A 19,533-nucleotide genomic window follows, 5' to 3' on the forward strand; every position below is an offset into this window, starting at 1 on the left:
TTTGTTATAATTAGTTATTGTTTACCTTTCTGGCTAAGCTAGGCTGGATGAAGATAAATTTGCTTATGTTCCTATACTCATAGAAACCCACATTGTGTGTAGTCTACTGTAATTCCAGTGGATGAGAAACCACTAATAAATATGCCTTTACATTCATCCATGTGCCTTTTATATTCATAATGCTCTTTATATTCATAACTATAATTATCATTAATTTTCAAGCATAGTTAGTTCAGTAGGAATTAACCCAGGCCTGGGTGCAGAGATAGAAATTAATTCTGTATGAAGTTTAATTGTGGAGGTGCTCTGAGTGCTCTGCCAGCAGGATGGAATAAGAGGTGTTTATTTTCCCCTACAGAAATTCTCCACCCTGTTTTTGCTTCCATAGGCTGAACCTGTAATCCTGGACTTGAGAGACCTGTTTCAGCTCATCTACGAACTGAAACAAAGGGAAGAAATGGAAAAAAAGGCACAAAAGGACAAACAGTGTGAGCAGGCTGTATACCAGGTACACCAATAAGCTTAGAACTACTGCCACGAAAAGTTTGGGTTTGGAGTTTGCCCCCAAGTTGCTCCAGAGAGGCTCTGAGCATCCTCAGCACTTCTGACAGCAGTGGGTTGGAGCAGTGCTGGCTCCCAAAGGACCATCCTGAGCCCAGACTAGGATTAAACTCAGCTGGAAGCTGTCTCTGGGGTGTGGTGAACCTGTTTAGCAGCTGGAAATGATCCCCTCATTCCCTGCTTAGTGTTTCTCCTGATTCAGAAGGGAAATCTGAATGAAGGGTCGGTGTTGTAAGTCAGGTTGTAAGTGTTGTAGTCAGGTTTAGAGTGTTGTAAGTCAGGATTTAATTGTCTCATACTGTAGGGGAGATTCAATATACTTCTGACTGTGTGTATTTGAATCAAGTCAAACAAGGTGCAGATTGTTAAACTCGGATGGAACTTGAATAAAGTTACTTTGTACCATAATGTGACTTTACCTGTATCCTAAAGAAACAAAACTTTAAACTTACCTGCCCGTTTTGCTTATTCCTTTGCTGTCCTTTAATTTCTGAATACAGTTCTTTTATCTCTGCTGTTTATGTTCTTTGCTTTTACTGCCTGTCCTCTTACTTTGCTGTAGACAATTTTGGAAGAAGATGTAGAAGATCCTGTATACCAGGTAATTTCTGAAGCTGTATGGCCTTGGAGTTTCAGAAATGACTAGATACATGTTATCTCCAAACACAGCCAAAACCTTGAACAAGGTGTTTTGAAATTTACTGAGAGAGGTCTTGTAAGAAACCTTTAAAACCTCCACAGAAAGTAGCATACTTAGAGATTAAGCTGTAATAGCAGAATATGTCTGTATAGAATGGAATATTTCTTTTGGAGTATAGAAATATTAGATGAAATATGTCTGCTTAAAATGTGGTTTGTGTATCCAGATTTTAAGCTTCAAAATGAGATTTGTCATCATTTTTTAATACAAACTCTTAACTGAAAAGAGAGGTACTCTGAAAATTAGAGAAGGTGACATCCTGTTCTCATAGTAATAAGCTGACTTTTTGTTTTCTGTGGAGCCAGAATTTACTTCTGGAAAAAAAAACCCTGACAGTAGCACTGATGTTGTAACACACTCCCTTGTTGGTGTTTGAGCTATGATTTAATAATAGAACTGAAATTTAAGTCTTGCTTCATCCAAGAAAAATGTCTGGGAGCAAAGATGATTATCAGAAATGTGTCAATATATTCATGTCCAATACCCTACTGAGTGTGAAGAAGAAAAAGATGTAATTTCATTCTCGTGTTTTTGTGCTGAAGCAAAATATGTGATAGTTTGCTTTTTTTTTTTCCTGGGGATTTTGTGTTCTTCCACTTAGGCAAATCAGTGGGAGCCACGCTGAAAGGAACCAATTCAACCATTAGTGAATATTGAACAGTGCCTAAGGTGCAGCAAGAAAGATGATAAGAGCCAGGGTGCCCTAAATTACTGTTCAGCTATTATAATGTCAGGAGTTTTGTTCTGTACTCTTCACAATAAAGCAAGAACCTGAAAATGAAAAAGTGTTGTGACAGCCTTTTGCCATGTGGCCTGTTCCACTCACACCAGCCTGTTCTCCCAGCTTGGATTTAGCACTCTATTCAGAGATAATAAATACATGTGGAAATAATTGCCATTATGTAAAAGAGGCAAAATTCATGTTGCCTTCAGAAAATTAATATTGAGCCACAGGCAGTCTCCCTGGCGAGGAAGAATTAGGGAGTTGCTCTAATGATCATTAAGAGGAGATTTAGGCTTGTTCATTGCCCCTTTATGAAATATGAAACAACCTTTCCTGGTGCTTCCCAACAAACCTTGTCCTGCTGCCAGCCTGTGCTTTGAAGTTGTTTCTTTAATGCCTGCCTTTGTTTTGACAATTCCAAATGGCCTTTTTCCCTTCTGTTTCATCTCTGACTGTCCCTCTCTGGCGCTGGTGCCATAGTACATTGTGTTTGAGGCTGGACACGAGCCCATCCGTGAGCCTGAAACGGAGGAAAACATTTATCAGGTATAAAACCTCTCCCCCCTGCTCTTCCCACCCCAACCAGCCTTTGATGAGACTGCATTTCATACATAGCTCGCTTTTAGTTTTCATCCATCACCAAAAATGTCCTGGCATTTCATTCTGGTGACATTATCTGCCCAGCCACAATGTGATTTTTCTGTTGTTTGTCATATCAGCTTCTGCAAGTTTATATTAACTTTGTCAGCTCACAAACTTTTGAGTACACCATATGAGGTGATAAACGGAGATTCTTTTCTTTTTCTGTTAATTTTTTGAAATTTTTTTTTTTTTTGCACCTATTCTAAGAAACATGCTGAAGATATTTTGTTGGCAGGCCATCCAAACAATTCCTAGAAATTTCAGTGGTGCTGCTCTTGTTTCTGTGCAATAACTGAGCAAAACCTCAGAGCTCTCAAGGGCTAACCCCCCCCCAGACCAGGGAAACCATTTTCAGAGTGCATATGTTATGTTAAAGCCCAAGCTCACATTCTTCACAGTGACAAAAAACTGCATTGAAAGCAATATAAAATAATCTTTTGTCGTTCAGTTTATCCTCAAGGGATCAGTACGAGGTTTATTAAAATATAATGTAATTCATTTTGTATCACATACTAGAGGAAAATCTGAGGATAGACAGAGATCTTTGTGTGCTGTGAGAGAATTGGGATTCTAGGAATTGTTCAGTGTGCAGGGAAAGGAGTTTCAAGCAGTGATTAAGAATTTCATCCAGCTGGACTAGAGGTTGATCTCCTTATAGGAAAAAGTTGTAAGGTAGGCAGAAGCAAGGATAGAACTAAAAGGAAAAAAAAGGAAAAGCATTAAGTAATGAGAAAATGTAGGAAAACGATAAAAAAAGTGAGATGCTAGTGTAGCTGTAAGCAAAAATAAAAAGGAGCTGAGTGGGAAAGGGAAATGCAAGTTGAACATTAGAAAATGACATCTTATAGATTCCATCAGAGGATCATTAATATGAGATTCATTTAATCTCTCCCTGCTGCTCCCCTGGCACACACACTCAAAAATGCAGCTTTTTGCATCTCTGGACCAAGATATGCAGAGCTCTCAAGGTGAGAGTCTGCCTAAGGGCTGAACATTTTCAGTGTTGAAAGTTTGACTATTCTCAGCAAATGTTAAAAAAATCTCTAGTCTAATTGTCAGGTTTGTGCTAGAAACTAAAAATCCCATGAGAACTAGATTCGAGGGAAAAAAATGGTGATTGCTGTTCAAAAAATGGTGATTGCTGTTCATCAAAGTGTGGAGCTTTTAGTGACACTTGAAAGAATTAAGGTGGAAGGAAATAAAATGGAGATTTTGCTCCCAGTGTTTGTAGACCTTCCAGCAAACATTGTTGTGTAGGGAAGAAGTTGGAGCTGTGTTCTCAGGAATGGCCCAGAGAACTGGAGGACTCTTTGGGAAGTTCCTTTTCCATAAAATAGAAATAGGAGGTGAAAAGCAGCTAGTGAGGCCTCGCCTCATCTCAAGCTAAAGTCACCAGAGAATTGCTCAAGGCTTCCTTTGACAGCACCTGGATGTGATGAAGTTTTTCCTCCCACAGTGGTCACAGAAAACTCCTGGGATTCATGTGCATACTCTGGGAATTCACAGTCTAGTGTTTGCTGCAGGCACTCCCTGAGTACAGCAGATGCTGAACTGGGGAGTTAGGGGTCATTTTTTGGGCTCTCTGTCATTGATGGGTGCTGAGGTGTCCCTGCAGACTGGTCTGGAGATTCCCAGCTCCCAGGGGCTTCCTGAGCTCTTGGCTTCCACAAAGCTGAGTCTCAGATTTTACACTCAGATCACTCACAAAATTGTTTCTCTAACAAGATCCTGGTAATCTCAGAGCCATCAGGCTACTATTAAAAGCAAAATCAGAAAAGATCCTCTTCTACTTTTTTTTTTTGTGTGCTTTTGGTTGATTGGTTTTTTTGTCATTGTTTGTTTTTTGTTTTTTTTATATGATGCATATTTGTGGCAGCTTCTATTATTTACTGTGAAGCCTTCCCCATACCAGACACTGCTGAACATATATCTGCTCAATAACCTCTCACAGCCCTGCTCCAGCCTCACCAAACCTTTCTGCTGGTGCTGCTCTGGCTTTTCATTTGCTGGCATGCAACAAATTCACTCCTCCCTTGGTGGAAGAGATTCCAACCCCGTGGGGAATTGCAGATGGAAGATACATGCAGAAAGTGACAATTTCTATTTCTTTTTAGCATAATAGAGGTCACAACTTTCTTTTTAAACATTCTTTCTCTGTCTGTCACCTTTCTTTGATTCATTACCCCAAAAGACTGTCTGGGTTTTCTCTTTTAATATTATCTGTGTAAGTTGCTGTAATTTGTTAGGCAAGGACTCAATCACTGAGCACATACCAACCCTCAGACTGCTTAATATCATCTCCTCTGCTGCCTGGTCTTCTGGTGAGGTGGAGATGGGATTTTGGAGGTGGTTTGGTGTTTGTTGGTCTCTGTGGAGAGGCAAGTTCTGCTCTCTGAGGAGCTGACAATCCAGGATGGGGAGTTCTGAATTGTGGTGCTGTTATTGCTGCAAGATGCAAAGACATCCAGATGGCTCACAGCCTGTCACAGAGACAGAGCTGACAGCAGAAATAATGCTGGGACCTCTTACTGGTGCTGCTAATCAAAGGAAAACCAGCAATTCCTTGCAGCCCCCCAGTGTAAGCAGAGATGCAAAGGAATGTGGTGGTGCACAGCAAGAAAAGACAGCAGGGCAGGCAGCACCGAGCTGGGAGGGAGAAATGGCTTTTGGGAAAGTTTCTCTGCCTTCATATGAGATGCAAGGAGCTCTTCTCTGGGTAAAAATTGGAGTAGGAAAAGGGGGATTGACAGTGCAGGGGAATGCTCAGTCCACAGTCAGCTCTGGATCTAGGTGCAGATTGGGATGACTTCACGGAAAGGCTGGAAGGAGGAAGGGAATGCTGAAAGGAAAACATTTCAGGGAAAAAAAGAAAAAAATGCATTCTGATGAAAGTTAAAAGCAGTTTATCTTTCCATATTTCCCCTCTTTTTGTGAAGACTCTGCTTTCCAATGACTCCTAAATTGACCATTCCTGGTCCCTGCTCTCACACTGTCACCTATAACTTTCTCTCTTTCCAGACTTTTACTGCCATGGCACTGAATTTCTGCCAGTTTCACATTTATAATGTGATACTGGTCTTAGTGGAAATAGCCAGAAAAAAACAAGGATAGGAACAGAAGAGGTCTTCCACAAAGTTTATTCAGTTTCTCTTTGAGAGTTCTTGACAAACTTCAATGTGCACCAAGTTAAAGACACACAGTTTCTTGTGAAGGTTGTGATGGGGTGAGAGAACAGTAGGGAAACAGCAAAGAGACGTTTTTATATAGAATATTATACAGAATAAGAAAATGATAGCACATTGCAATGCATAAGTAATGTTTCTTCAGCTTCCCCTAGACCAGTCTGAGTTTAATATCAGAACTTTAAGATACTTATTTTCTTAGAAAACAAAAAGGTCATAATTTTATCATACTTGCAATATCATCCTATTGATCTGTGAGGTTTCATTGTTGCCTGAAATGTAACTTGTGCTCTGAATGCCTTGCGTGGTGGAAAAGCACCACTGATGAGAACAGGTTACTGTTCTTTTTGCTTTTGTCATTTACAGTGGACACTTAGTGTTTCTAGGGAGGACAGGAAATATAATCAGAAATTATAAATATGCAAACAAGTGGTCCTTGGGCAAGCCCAGCCCAGTACTACACAGCAGCTGAGTCTGCAGGAGCAGGTTATAAATCCCCTGGGAATAGATCATGACTGGTGGCTCAACCAAAGGCTCACACAAAGTTTATGTGCATTGTCCCAAGACCCCACCACTGCAGTATCAGGACTCTTTTCAGCTGATTAAATGAATTGTGAGGAAGAAATCTGACACAGGATAAAATCTCTTACCCTCACCTTGGTAACTCTGCTCTGTGTCTCTTCATCTGGGGAGATGATGAACTCACCTGACCATAACTTCCATTGCACATCCCTAACCCCAAGTTAAAGGAAAAACAACCATTTGAGTAGGAAGGAGTTCCAAGCACACCTGGATTCATGCAGCCAAAATTGTCTGAGAATGGAAATCTCCTTTCTGAGCACTGCTGGGCTGTAAAAATTCAGATAGGTGTTTCATTTCTTCAGTATTTTCTCCATTAATGGCCCTGCTTGGATAAGAAGGGAACCATCCTCAATCTCATTAGTATTAAAAATTAGTATTAAATAAACTACTCACTTACTTACACCCTGTGCATAAATACAATTGCTCTTTTCACTTTTTCATCCAGGCTGCTTTTGTAGTGACCTCAATTTTCCTTTGCTGTTGCAGGTTCCTACCAGCCAAAAGAAGGAAGGTGTTTATGATGTGCCAAAAAGTCAACCTGTAAGTGTAAGTATCTTCCCTATTTATATATATAGTAAGGGCAGTGTGGTTTTTAGCTTCTGTGACTTTTATTATTGTTTATAACATTTGATATATTCCTCGTGGTGTGACTTTTGTGAGCGATACATTATGGGTTGTTTGGGATTGTGATGTCACTTATATCCATCTCATTCATTGCTTGAATCTCCCTTCTGTCTTTTCTAATTCATTTTTAGGTAAGTCACCATTTTTAAATGTGTTTTTTGTGGTTAGGAGTTGCCTTCTGCCCTTTAATGCTTGAGGTGCTGCCTGGTTTGGAAGGGTCTCTCTGGTACCCAAATGTGGATTGTTTCTAAAGTGCTCTAAGTATACAATAAACCAACTTAATTCAGCTGAATTTTTTCTGTCCTGTGCCTTGCATGGACAGGAAAATATTAAAAAATAGGGGTAATGTTAGACAAAAAAATACCATTCCCATTCTGTGTATTGGCATTTTGAAAAGGTGAAGCATTTATTCCTAAAATATGTAAGGAATGGTAACAAGTGACTGAGAGGAGTGACAGATGCCTTAGAACAAGGTGTGCATTTGCTGAAGGGTGGTTATGCTGTTCAATATAAATTTGTGCTATAAATGCCTCAAGAAATTATTGAATTACACTACAAAATCATTATTTCTGAGGATCTGTGTGAGAATGGAGAAAAACCAAGGGAAAGGTCAGTGATTTCAGTGAAATGCAAGCATGGGGAAGATTCCTGTGTTCAAGAAAGGAGAGTTTTTTTTACAGAGAGTCATCTTCATGTTGCCTGCAAAAATCTGGTGAAATAACTCACACTAAATCACTAATGGAGGTATTTGTGGGCATGGAGTAGCTGTTGATTTTTCACTTACTTTTCATGTAGTTTTTCATATAGTTCAGTGTTACAATTTTTCTGCTGTGCTTTTCCCCTGACTCTTTTATTATCCGTTCAGTGATGCTTCAATTTCACTCAGGGTGCAGTGTGTAATTTAGGTTGCTGCAGTGTGACTGGGTGTGCAGAGCTTGCAATCATGTCTGCAGACACTCTGGTACTCTGTCCTGTAAATAGCAGATGTAAGATATAGGACTCATAGAATCCACTCTATAATCATCAAATATATTTAATCTGCCATCTCCATGAAGCTGGTTGCACCTTATTTTTATTTTTTTTTTTTGGCTAGTTCATGGTTAAATTTAAAGGGATTGAAGCTTTTTCTCTCATCAACTTCTGTACATTAATTAATGAAGTAATGAAGGAAAGGAGAAAAGGGAGAAAGAGGTAGCTGAGATCCTGTTTCACCTTTTCATATTAGTATGTATTAAAAAGAAAAAAGAAAGAGCAATAGCTCTTAAAATTAGCAATTTAATATTCCACTGCCCATCTGATTTATTGCACACTCTTCCACACATGAGACTCTCTGTCATTGAGACACTTGCCATAATTTTGTTTTTAATTTATCGCTGTCACTATTATATAAACCTCTAAAATTCAATCTGAGGGCAAATAATCAAGCTCATGTACCTGGTTTAAACATGTAAGGACACTTCCTTTATTAGGAGGTCTTGCTTTCAGTAATTTCCTAATGGATGAATGAAGTGAGAAACTTTTTTTGTGGCTCCTGATGGGTTTCAGGCACCATGAATTCTCTCTCCTGGTGATATATTCAGCTCTTAATGCAGCAAGTTTTGGTTGAATTCAGGCTGAATTGCCCACAGTACCTTGACAGAGATGGAGTTTCTGGGGGAGAAAAAAAAAAAATAAATAAAATAAAATAAATAAAATAAAGGAGAAAAGTGAGGGATATTGAAGTGCTCATCCCATCCAGGGCCCTCCCTTTTCTCTCTGTAACCAGTGGAGAGAATTGGTCACTTCTCAGATTGGATTTGCCTTGGAACAACCTGCTCCAGTGGGAGAATTCCCTGTCTATGACAGGGGGTTAGAATGAAATGTTCTTCAAGGTCCCTTCCAACCCAAACCATTCAGTGGTTCTCTGATCCTGTGAAATTCCTCCCATCTGTCCCTCTCAGATGGAAATTAATGTGCATCTGCACATGGTCCTTTGGAGGCTGCAGATTGATTTTAAATCACCTGCAGGTAGGATGGCTTCTAAAAGTTAGGCTGAGGTGGGGTGAGATCCACCACAGTGTGAAGGCTGGAGTGCAGAATTCCCATTCCAGGGGCTGCTTTGAAACTGGGCAGTGTAATTCACACTGATTTTCAGTAAGATACAGCTCCCTTAGACACACCTGAACCATTTGGGCAAATATTTCTCCATGGATGTGGGATCCCACTGAGGCTGAAGGTGTGAAGCACCTCCCTGGTGGTGCCAGGGAGGAGCAGGAGAGTTCAGAATTGTGTATTCACATCCTTAACAATGCTGTGCCAGTGTGTGAGGCCGTTTGTCAGCAGGTGTCAAAGTGCTTTATAGCCTGGCTCCTCATGATCTCTGATATCAAATAATGTAAATACGGAACAAATGAGGCAGAAAGGAATGAGAGCCTCACATCCCAGGGTTGGAACAGACCCACTGAACTCAATTATCAGCAGTGGCTGCTTGCCAAGTCACTTCTCTGACATTGGGATGAAAAGATTGCTTACTCAATGTAATTCTTGTATTTCCCCATCTCTCTGCTGCACCCCTTCCCAGAAAATCCTGCTCTGCTGTGGTTTTCCTCTGCTGGGTGTGCAGCTGAGCTCCAGACACACACTTTCCCTGGAATTCAGAACCTCTCCCTTCCTCTGTATTAACTCTCACTTCTTGAATTCATTCTTATTTTCTGTCTGCTCTGTCTTTAGACCAATTCTCCTATTCCCCATTCACTGAGAGTACACTTCAAGACAAAGAAAGCAGGCTTACCCTAAAATCTTCTGTTAGGTGGTGCATGCTCCACTTAGAAATTCTAGTTCTGTGTGTGAAATTAACTGTTCTAAAAAAGGGAAATGCTTAATGAGTTCTTTTTGTCATAATTTCCCTTCGTCTCCCCATTAAACATCCACATCAAGTTCTACCTGTCAGGGTGTTTTTAGTAATAACAGTCAGACTGTAAATACCCTTCACAGAGACTGTCAGTCACATCACAATAAAACCTTCTCATCAAGATGTCTAAACTATCTGTTTAACAATTTCATGAAGGTTTTCAAACAGCTCATCTTGCTGCTGTGTAAAGACCCAAGAGCTGCCTGACAATGCAGGCAGGGATGTGGCTGCTCCCAGAATTTGCATCAGTGGCTTTGCAGAAATAACCTGCAGGCTGCTGGTGTTGACTTCAGCCTCCACAGTCAAGTTTCCAGGATGAAATCCTCAGACATGAGGAGAAAGGGAGGGCACAGTCCTGGTCTCTGGCCATCTGTGCTGGGAGAACTGTCCAGTTTTATTTACATTTGCTGAATGAGGCACCTGTGTTCAAATGTCCTGACTTAGTCACACTCAATTAAACCCCGTGTATGAGGTTTGATAATGCAGTGTGGGATCTGCATTTTTAACAGCTACAGCTACTTGTTGCAGAATTATAAAATATATTAGTTTGTTGAGACAGTGTCTTGTGGCTTGGGTTGATGTTTTGGTGGGGCTTTGTTTTTTAGGCAGAATCATATAATGGAAATCATTAAATCATTTGGATTGGGAGGAACCTAAAAGATCTTCTGTTTCAGCCTCCTGCCATGGGCAGGGACATCTTTCACTAGACCAGGTTGCCCCATGCCTCATCCAGCTGGGGTTTTCTTGAGCTGTATTTTCTGGGATATTTTCTGGTTTATTCCTTAATAAAAACTTCAGTGGCACAGGAAGCAGAAGCCAGGTTCTCCTCCCTAATCTTCCTGAACTTCCCTAGGTGCCTGTGCATTTTTTGGATAATATTTTGCACCTTTTGATATTCTCCAAAGGGAAGGAAAAAGTGTAGTTGAACCAGAGATGGATCTCATTGATTGTGGCACAAAGTTCTGTCACACAGTGAATTTTTGTCGTTTATTTAATATGACCCAAGCAGATTTTTTTCTGATAGAAGCTGATACATTAAATTGACAGCTGTGCCTTGTGTTGATTCACTGCTTTTGGATTTGTTCAGAGCCTTACAGCTCAGAGTAATTTCCTAAAACATTTATTTACAGCCTGCTTCCTAAGCAGTGAAGTTTGAAGCTTTACCTGGACTGCATCACTTTATGCCTTGAATTACATCATTTGCACAATTAGGGGTTTGATTTTTGCAGATTGATTCAGTGCTGCCCAGGGCTTGGCTTTTTTGCCTGCTGAAACTCATGGGATTTCCAAGTTTGGGAAATACCATGATGACATGGTATTTAGTAATGAAGGCAGAAATAACTTGTTTTTGAAGTTTGGTTAAAGTTCCAGTCACCTGTTGTTTTGAAAAGCCGTAGATACACCTGTCAAATGGTGCCTTGCAAGTATTTTAAATAATAAACATGAGGTTGTGCCTTATTCCCTTCCACTGCTAAGTTTTTTTCCTTGCAAGCATCCTGTCCTCAGTCCAGAAGTGGAATTTGGCTCCCACATGGAAGTTCTCATCACCTCTGCAGTTAAAGGAAGCCACCCCTTGTCCCCAGGCTGGCATGGAAGGGCTCCTCTTTCCCTGTCCTGGCCACATGTCTGGGACCTTTGCACCAGCACCCTCTGTGCCTGGGGAGTTTCATTATCTTGGGAATGTGTAGCCTGGGAGCACTGGGGGCTTGGAGCCACTCTGGTGAACTCTTGATTTATTAGAGTCTGTCAGAGAAAAGTGGTAATTGAAGCATTGTAAATACCATTTCCTAGAAGAGTAAATACCCCAAGTACACAGGGAATTCAGAATTAAGTTCCCTGCAAATGAAGAGAAAATAAACAAATGAGTAAGAGTCTGTTTTGATCATATGAAGAGTTCCTTAATTTAAAGGAAGATATTGAGTAACATTGGAGCAATTCAATTCCCTCAACACGTCTGGGTAATCTGGCATGTCAATTAGATCCAACAGCCCCAGTTCTTCAGCTGTGCAGGACTGACTAACAGGATAACCAGCACATCCAGGGCTCCCCAGTCACCAGACAAAGGGAACTGGGGAGTTGGGAATGCACTGGGACTCGAGGCTGCCCTGGGTACATCACACCCAGGACTTGGGTTTATGCTCCAGGAGAATCCCCAGAAGGAGAATGGTTGTGATCACTAATGCACAGTCACCCTGTGAAACTGAAAAGGGCTTTAAACAGAATTCCTGTGTCCCATGGGATTCTGAGCTCTGGGGTTTTGCCCTGTGCAGTGTCAGATGCCCCAAATGTGCCTGTATTTTGGATAAAGAATCCAGCAGGGGTTTCATGGCAGCTCATGTTGCTGACATGACCTGTGCTGGTTGAGAATTGCCTCCATCTCTGGGAGTGTTCAAAGCCAGGTTGCTCTGGTGGATGGTGTCCCAGGGATCAGCTTTAAGGTCCCTTCCACCCCAAACAATTCTTGATTCTATAATAAAATGTTCACAGCAGCCTTAAAATGAAAGGGTTGTGCTCAGCTGTGGCTCTGGAAATCTGGGCTGGTGACAGCATTCTGTAACTGGGGAAGTTCATGGCATTTGAGGATCTTTAGGACCTCTAGGAAGCTGCAGATTGCAAAGACATTGATAATATTTTCTTGACACACATTCTTCTGTGTATTCTCTTTAATTGGGAAGTAATTGAGCAATTCTTTGTTGAGTTCCCATGCCACTTCATTAATTCAGCAGTAGTTTTACAAGAAAACAATGTCTGTGGGATGTTTTCAGTGTGTCTCAATCTACCAGACGTGGTTTGACTGATGATGGGTTTAGTCAGAAGCCAACATGCTCCTTCATTGTGGCTCTAATTGTTTTTTTTTTTAGAATGAGTTGTGGTTAATTAGCAAGCTTGCAGCTCATGGAGCTTGTAGCAATATCAAATTGTGGTGGAAGGTGCAAACAACTGGGGCCTTGCTGAGCCACAGTAACCATTTGAACCATCAGAAAGATTATTTGTCATAGCCAAAATATTTAAATGTTCAACTGAAATAAGAGAGAAAATCTTTAGTTTGACTTGTCAATAGACTTCCATGTAAAATCCATGCCAGAAAAAGGGAATTGGAGATGCAGAGAGGCTGTGGTTGGGTGACTCCTCTTTTGTCTGCTGGGCTGTGGTTTAACACTCACCCTGAGTGCAGGAAACCAAATTTAAATCCCTCTGCTGCCTTAAAAGAGCTCATAGCTAATACCCAGCTCAAAGGTTAATTACTAATTGCTGGTTATTTGCTATATTTAGTATCCTTGGTACTCTTTTTTTCTTGCTGAGCTGTGTAGCACAGTACAAGTTAATTACCACATATTTTTTTTGTGTGTGTTTAAGCACCATCTTTGCTCCATTCTCTGAGATTACAAAACCACATTTTGTGAGATGCTACTTTTATCATCTCATTTGCAATAGTATAGCAGTATTAAGCAGGTTTTCTCGTGCCATATGTCAGTGTAGATCCCTTGCTGCTGGTGAAAAACAGACTGAGTAGCAGAAGTTGGATATTCTGTCTTGATATGTGTATGGGAGTGAAAGAAGAAGGTGCTTCACACTCATGTGAGCACAAGAGCCCTGTTTTAGATTTCCCTTTTAAATTCTGAACTTCTGCATTGCTTAGAAAAGATGTTTTTCAGAGGACTTGGTGATCAGAGGGAGTACAGGAGTGGATCAGTTTTACATGGTTAATGAAAGCAGCAGTTCTCTTGTCCCTTATCCTTATGGGTGCCTTCCAGCTCAGGATAATCTGTAATTCTGTGATTGCCATGGCTTGTGCACTCTGGAATTTTCTCCAGCTCCTGGACAGTAAGTTATTTTGTAGTGAATAGTGAAAAGTGCCATAAGGAATTTCTCTGCTTGCTTGGAGTGGTTTAAAACTGTTCCTGCCTTGGAGTGGTGCTGCTGTTTTGAGGAGGCAGATTTACATATTTTGTGTTTGAAAGATTTGCAGGTTTCATGTCACAAGGATTAATTCTCCTTCTTCCTCCCCAGATGCTGGTGGGGACTGAGCTGGAGGGGGGTTCACATTTAACCTGTGCCTTTCTGATTAATTAAACCAAACTTTTCCATCTCTCTGGGGTGGAATCCTCACATGGAGAAACACCAAGAGCTGGAGAATCTCTCCATGCTTCTGGTGCTGGAGGGTGAGGGGCCAACAAGGGGGATTGTCAGAGCACAAAGTGATGAACTGCTGGCCAAAACTGGGCTCTCCAAAAGCCTTCTGCTTTGTTTGGAGAGCATTGTCAGAGTCTGGAGTTCTTGGAGGGAATGGACACAGCTTTTCTCACCCTTTCCTCACCTGGGGCTGGGGGAATGCAGGGTCAGCTCCAGGACACAGTGCACAATGACATTATATTACTTTGGATTTGCCTTTTCCCACTCTTCTTTTTCTCTTTTCTTCTGTTCTGTGCTGAGATGGGGGTGGTGGGGAAGCATTTTAGGCTGTTTGTGAGATTTTTAAGTGACATGGAATTACTGGTAACTTGCATGAAGCCTCTCAGTCATCTTAGACTTGATTTTCAGCAGCCTGCTGTTGTTTGTGTCTGCAGAAGTGAAGTCTCAACACTACAACAAATGTTACCTGAAATTCAGCATTCTGAAGTGATAATATGTGCCAAGTGTGGATGGACACAGATATGTACAGATGTGTGGGCAGTCTATTCCCATGTATATTTACATACACACAAACCATAGATTTAAATATAACTTGAATTGGCTCATGTAATTTTCAGAATTGCTATGGAAAGAAAATAATTATCTTAATTATGTTTACATTGATGTTATAGTTTCCCTAATCAGAGAAATGTGTGCTTTTTTCTGAAGATAACTTGGTTTTAGAGCTTTTGTCATGCAGAACTCAATCATTCTTTTTTCCCCTGAGGATGTTAAATCCCTTCTTTCACCAAGCCAGGGAAAAGTTCCATTAATGTAAGCAGGATAAGAGCTCACTGGCTGTGCTTATTGCTGAATTAATAAATATTTAGGGAAATAAATAGGTGTGTCACAAGTGGTAAAATTGCTTTATACACCAGAAGATGAGATTTAGCACAAATGAAGTGTGTGTTTGCCCCACATCCCAGCAGCATTCAGACTCACTGTTTTGACTGCCTGATTTCATATCTGTGCTCACAGCAAGATGGAAAGGGTTTTCATTTCAATGCTGAAGTCAATAATTATGGAGGTTATCATTTTCATGCTCAGAAATTCATGTCATTTTCATAAATCATTCATCTCATTTCATAAATCATGCTTTACAGCTGGAGAATGGAAACTTATTGCTGGACATTGATGAAAATCTTGTTTCAGTCACTCAGGTAAGGTTGTGAAACTAAAAAATATTTTAAGGAAATATAGCTGAAATCATCTATAGGAATAGTGCAATTGGAAAATGTTCATCTTGGGATTATCTTCACTGGAACATAGCTAATATCAGATGTGAGTAATCTTAATGAAGCATAAGGGGTGAAATCAGTTCTGTAGTGACAGTGAAATCACAGAAATAAAAGATAAGTGCTTGGTGTCCAGGATCTTGTGTGCTGCAAGTAGATAAAGGCAGCTCTGTGTCAGAGAAGATGCATTCATTTATTCAGGCTGGGAGCTGGGTTGTAGAAAAAAAAGACTCCTGAACCGTTTGGGATTTTAAAATCCACCTCCAAGGGTTGCTGTTTAAAGCTCCTCCAGTCAGTAAATGAAGGTGTTGTGTTCCCACTAAATTTGTGTTCACGTTCTCTCATGTGGTTCTGTAGCTCCTGCTGCATATGAGGTTGCTATTCTGTAAAAAAGGAAAAAAAATTCCCCTGTAAATGTATTTCTTTTTCCTGGGGAATATTGTGAGTGAGGGTTTATTATAACAAAGTGCTGTTGACTTTCCTATCACTCTCTCCAGCTGCTTGTTTAGAAATGTGTCTGCAGAGCTTTAACAGAATTATATCTGTGAGGAGTGCCCAAAGATCCATCACCCTGAAGCTCTCTGAGAAGCATCACTGTTCCCATTTTCCAGGAGTATGGAGGCACAGGGATCTGAGTTACCACCTTTCAGATCCATGTCATATAATCCAGACTTCCAAAGTATACTGACTATCAATTCCCAGCATTCCTGTGAAACCTACACTATTTTTTCCACCAAAAAAAAAAAAAAAAAAAAAAAAGTCTAGCTTTGCACACAGCTGTGTGTCCCCTGCCCTTTCCCATCCTCCTTGGCTTGTTCATCTGCTCCCTCACCTGGGCTGGAGGCACAGGGGAGCTTTTGCTCATGGAAAAAGGACACCAGTGTTCCTTAGGAGCAAACAGAATAGTTCACAAGGAGAAGGGCAGGTTTGGGGTGCTGCTAAACAGGAGTTTGGAGAGATGAGAAGAAAGTGGCTCTTGGAGTATTTCAGTGTCACTGACATCTCTGGAGTCAGCAGTGCCTGCAGGAGGCTTGAAGTGATTTCCAAATGAGTGCTGCTGTTGTCATTATTCCCACTTGTTTTTAACAACCCTTGCCTGATGTGTTTGTGCAGGAACTTAGGCTGGGTTTGTTGCTTGTTTGGTTTTTTTTTTTTTTAAACTACTCCTGGCAGTATTTTAGTACAGAGCATTAGAATTGGTGTAACCTGATGAAAATGTGGCTTCCCCTCTTTTTCCCTTCTGCATTTCCATGCAGATACTTAGAGGGATATACAAACCCATAAGAAGAAAATGCACTGTCATAGCACTTAAGCAATGTGATTTTTTTAATATGAAACATAATGTGAGAAAATGTGAGATAATTCATCCCTGGGTACATTGTGATATGAAGCTGAGAATCAACAGAGCTGCTTAGACAAATTCCACTTCTGAGTGATTGTGGTATTACTTTTATGTGTGGGAATAGAGACTGGATTGAAAAAATGTATAAATTTTTGATATGTGTAGTCTCACTCCTTAAGGGAGGATTTTTAATGGAAGGTTGAAGGCAGGAAAAAATCTTGGGGTGATCTTGGAAGGCTGTAAAGCCTGACCTGCCAGTTTAGTTACTGTCCAAAACATTCAGGGGCTGCTTTTGCAGGACAAGACTCAACTGGATGTCAAACCTGTCTGTGTGAGAGGAGGATCCAAGTTTTATGTGCCTAAGATGGGGAGAAGATTCAATGAGCTAAGATTTGCATTAAATCTTGTTCATAATGAGAATTGTGCCTTCCTACATTTTGTGGGTGTGATACTGGGAAAACCAGCAAGAAAGGTAGTAAGAAGAAGTTCTGGGTTCTCACAAAACTTCCCAGTAAACCCTCCTGATAAGGGTGGAATAAGGGATCTGTGCTTTAACATCCCTGAACTCCAGCTGAACCCATTTGCAGGTGGGTGGAAGGGAGTAAATTTGCTCTAGAACCTGTGAAGGAGCTTTGATTATTCAGCCACTCAAGTTGCTTCTTATAATAAAATGTGTTTTCTCTTCTGGTCCAGTTAGCCAGGCCTGCATGGGTGACCTGTTTTGAGCTCCCAGTGAAGGGCATCCCAAGGAAATATTTCTAACAAGAATTAAATGTAGAGCCACAAACTTGCAATAACCCAGTTGTGCATCCTCCTTCAAGTCCACTTATCCAGGTCACACCTGTCCCATGGGCAAGGGGAAATCAGGCAGCACTTTAAAAACCCTTCCCTCCTGCATCCTTCTGGCACTGCATGTTCTGGATAGTTGTTTCTTGTTTTATTCTTTCTTTTTTTTTTCATTTTGGAGAATTCCCTACAGAATTGCTTTTATTGTGAGTTGTTGGCTATTTGGGTCTATTAGCAATATTAAAATTCCACATTTTGAGCCTGTGTGTTTCCTCCATGTGGGACCTCACAGTTGAAGCCTGCAGGATTTTGGGAATGTTTCTCTTGTTTTTTGCTATCAGATAACTTTACAAGTTATAACTACTTAACTCACAGTTTCTTCTCCTCAAAAGATAAATGGATTTTTTTTTTCTCTCTTTACAGGCTGTTACCCAACTAGAGCTTTTTGGGGACATGTCCACTCCTCCTGATGTAACCTCTCCCCCAGTGAGTACCCAGGGAAACTGCACTGTGCTTTTCCCTGCATGTTTTTTTCACCACATTTATTGAGCACATTTACAATTTGTGTCCTCAGCCATTCCAGTGGGGAGGATTTCAAAGTAGTTTTTAGGTTGCAGGAAAATAAAAGTGAAGTAAATTGAACGTGCAGTCCCTGCTTCACAACAATGTGCCAAAATACCTTTGATTTTTATTTTTCTGCCCTAGTGCTAAGTGTCACAGAGGGTGCAGCCTGAGCTGCAGATTCCTGGTGTTTGTCAGAGGGAAATGCTTCATTGCACTCTCACTGCACTGCAGAGGATCCAGTTACAGCCTCATGTTTTGTGTCCCTGGATCCACCAAGCACAGATCCCAAATCTGCTGTTAAAGGAGGGAAATTAAGAGAAAGAGAGAGAAAGGGCTGTATTTATTATAAGGGGAAAAAAAAGGCTCACCATGTTTTTCAGCATTATAAGATGACAACAAAAAATCATATAAAGCTTTTGAATCTTACATTAAGCTGTAGGGAAGTGTGAATATACTGAGAAAATTCAGTGGTTTTGAGGTCAGGAGCATCAAATCTGCAATATATTCTGGGTCATTCTAGATGTTCAAAGCCCTTTCTGCTCATCCTCAGCTTACTCAGCTGCATTTGGCTTCTCCTTTAATGCAGACCTATGATTCTGGTCCTGTTGGTTAATTAGAAGCAATATTTATTCTGTGTACCTAGTGTACTATTCTGTGTAGCTATTTCATTTACTTTAACTGTTAATATGCCTTTGTCACTGCCTTTCCCTTTTGTCACCTAACAAATAAATCACAAGTCTGTATGTCCTAGAGAAAGAAATTGTGTCAGTATTTTGCATGTGATGTATTCCAGTGAAAATTTCACCTTGATTTTTTTCCTCTGATAGAAAGTTTCTCCATTTCTTTGTTTTCCTCACATCATACTTTTATTTCTATAGCTTTTTTCTTTCTACATCTTCCATTCTTTTTTCTTTCTCATTCTTCAAACCTGGATTTTTAGAGTTGCAGGTGATGTGACAGCAATGTGAAGCTGCAGCTGATTGTCACCCTTGTGTTTTGTCCCTGTCTCCCTGCAGACTCCTGCTACTCCAGGTGATGCCTTTATCCCATCTTCATCCCAGTCACTCCCTGCTAGTACAGACATGTTTGGTTCTGTACCTTTCAGCACTGCTGCTGTACCCTCAGGTAAGAAGAGCACTGGAATTATAGTCAGGAATCAGATCTGGGGATCAGGACCCAGCTCTGGTTTGCATTTCAGTACTCAGGGCATTGATTTTAGCAGGGTGGAATGGGGAAAGCTTTTGAGGTCAGTGCTTCAGGGCAAGGCAAAGCAAATCTTTAATAAGCAGGGAGTACATTAGTTTGAATTTGCCTACATTTTTTAAAGCAGAAGCCAAAAAAGTCACTGGGAGTTCAAGCATATTCAGCCATTTGGATGACAGAACTTCCAGGTCCAGGAGCAAGAGAGGGAACAGCATTTAGTTTAGATTTGGGAGTTGTGTGCTAGCAGTGAATATCCTCTCTTGTCTCCAGTAAACACAGGCTGAGAATTTGATTGCACTTCAAATGTATTCCAGTTTGTCAAGTC

At 40.7% G+C, this 19,533-nt stretch overlaps 1 protein-coding gene across 11 annotated transcripts in view; it reads left to right on the forward strand.

Annotated features, from left to right (window-relative positions):
• The window catches only part of DAB1 (DAB adaptor protein 1), a 393,755-nt gene that overhangs the window by 359,478 nt on the left and 14,744 nt on the right, over nucleotides 1-19,533 (forward strand). For 5 of the 11 annotated variants that reach the window (XM_079313508.1, XM_079313509.1, XM_079313511.1 and 2 more), the window contains 6 exons: nucleotides 389-508; nucleotides 1,124-1,162; nucleotides 2,466-2,531; nucleotides 6,878-6,937; nucleotides 17,865-17,927; nucleotides 19,022-19,130. In XM_079313508.1, coding sequence (XP_079169634.1) covers nucleotides 389-508; nucleotides 1,124-1,162; nucleotides 2,466-2,531; nucleotides 6,878-6,937; nucleotides 17,865-17,927; nucleotides 19,022-19,130 — 457 coding nt within the window. Of the gene's footprint in view, nucleotides 1-388; nucleotides 509-1,123; nucleotides 1,163-2,465; nucleotides 2,532-6,877; nucleotides 6,938-15,181; nucleotides 15,239-17,864; nucleotides 17,928-19,021; nucleotides 19,131-19,533 lie in introns of all 11 variants that reach the window. The other 6 variants (XM_079313503.1, XM_079313506.1, XM_079313504.1 and 3 more) reach the window with 4 other exon arrangements.

The sequence above is a fragment of the Erithacus rubecula genome, assembly GCF_903797595.1.
Source record: "Erithacus rubecula genome assembly, chromosome: 10".
NCBI classification, from domain to species: domain Eukaryota; kingdom Metazoa; phylum Chordata; class Aves; order Passeriformes; family Muscicapidae; genus Erithacus; species Erithacus rubecula.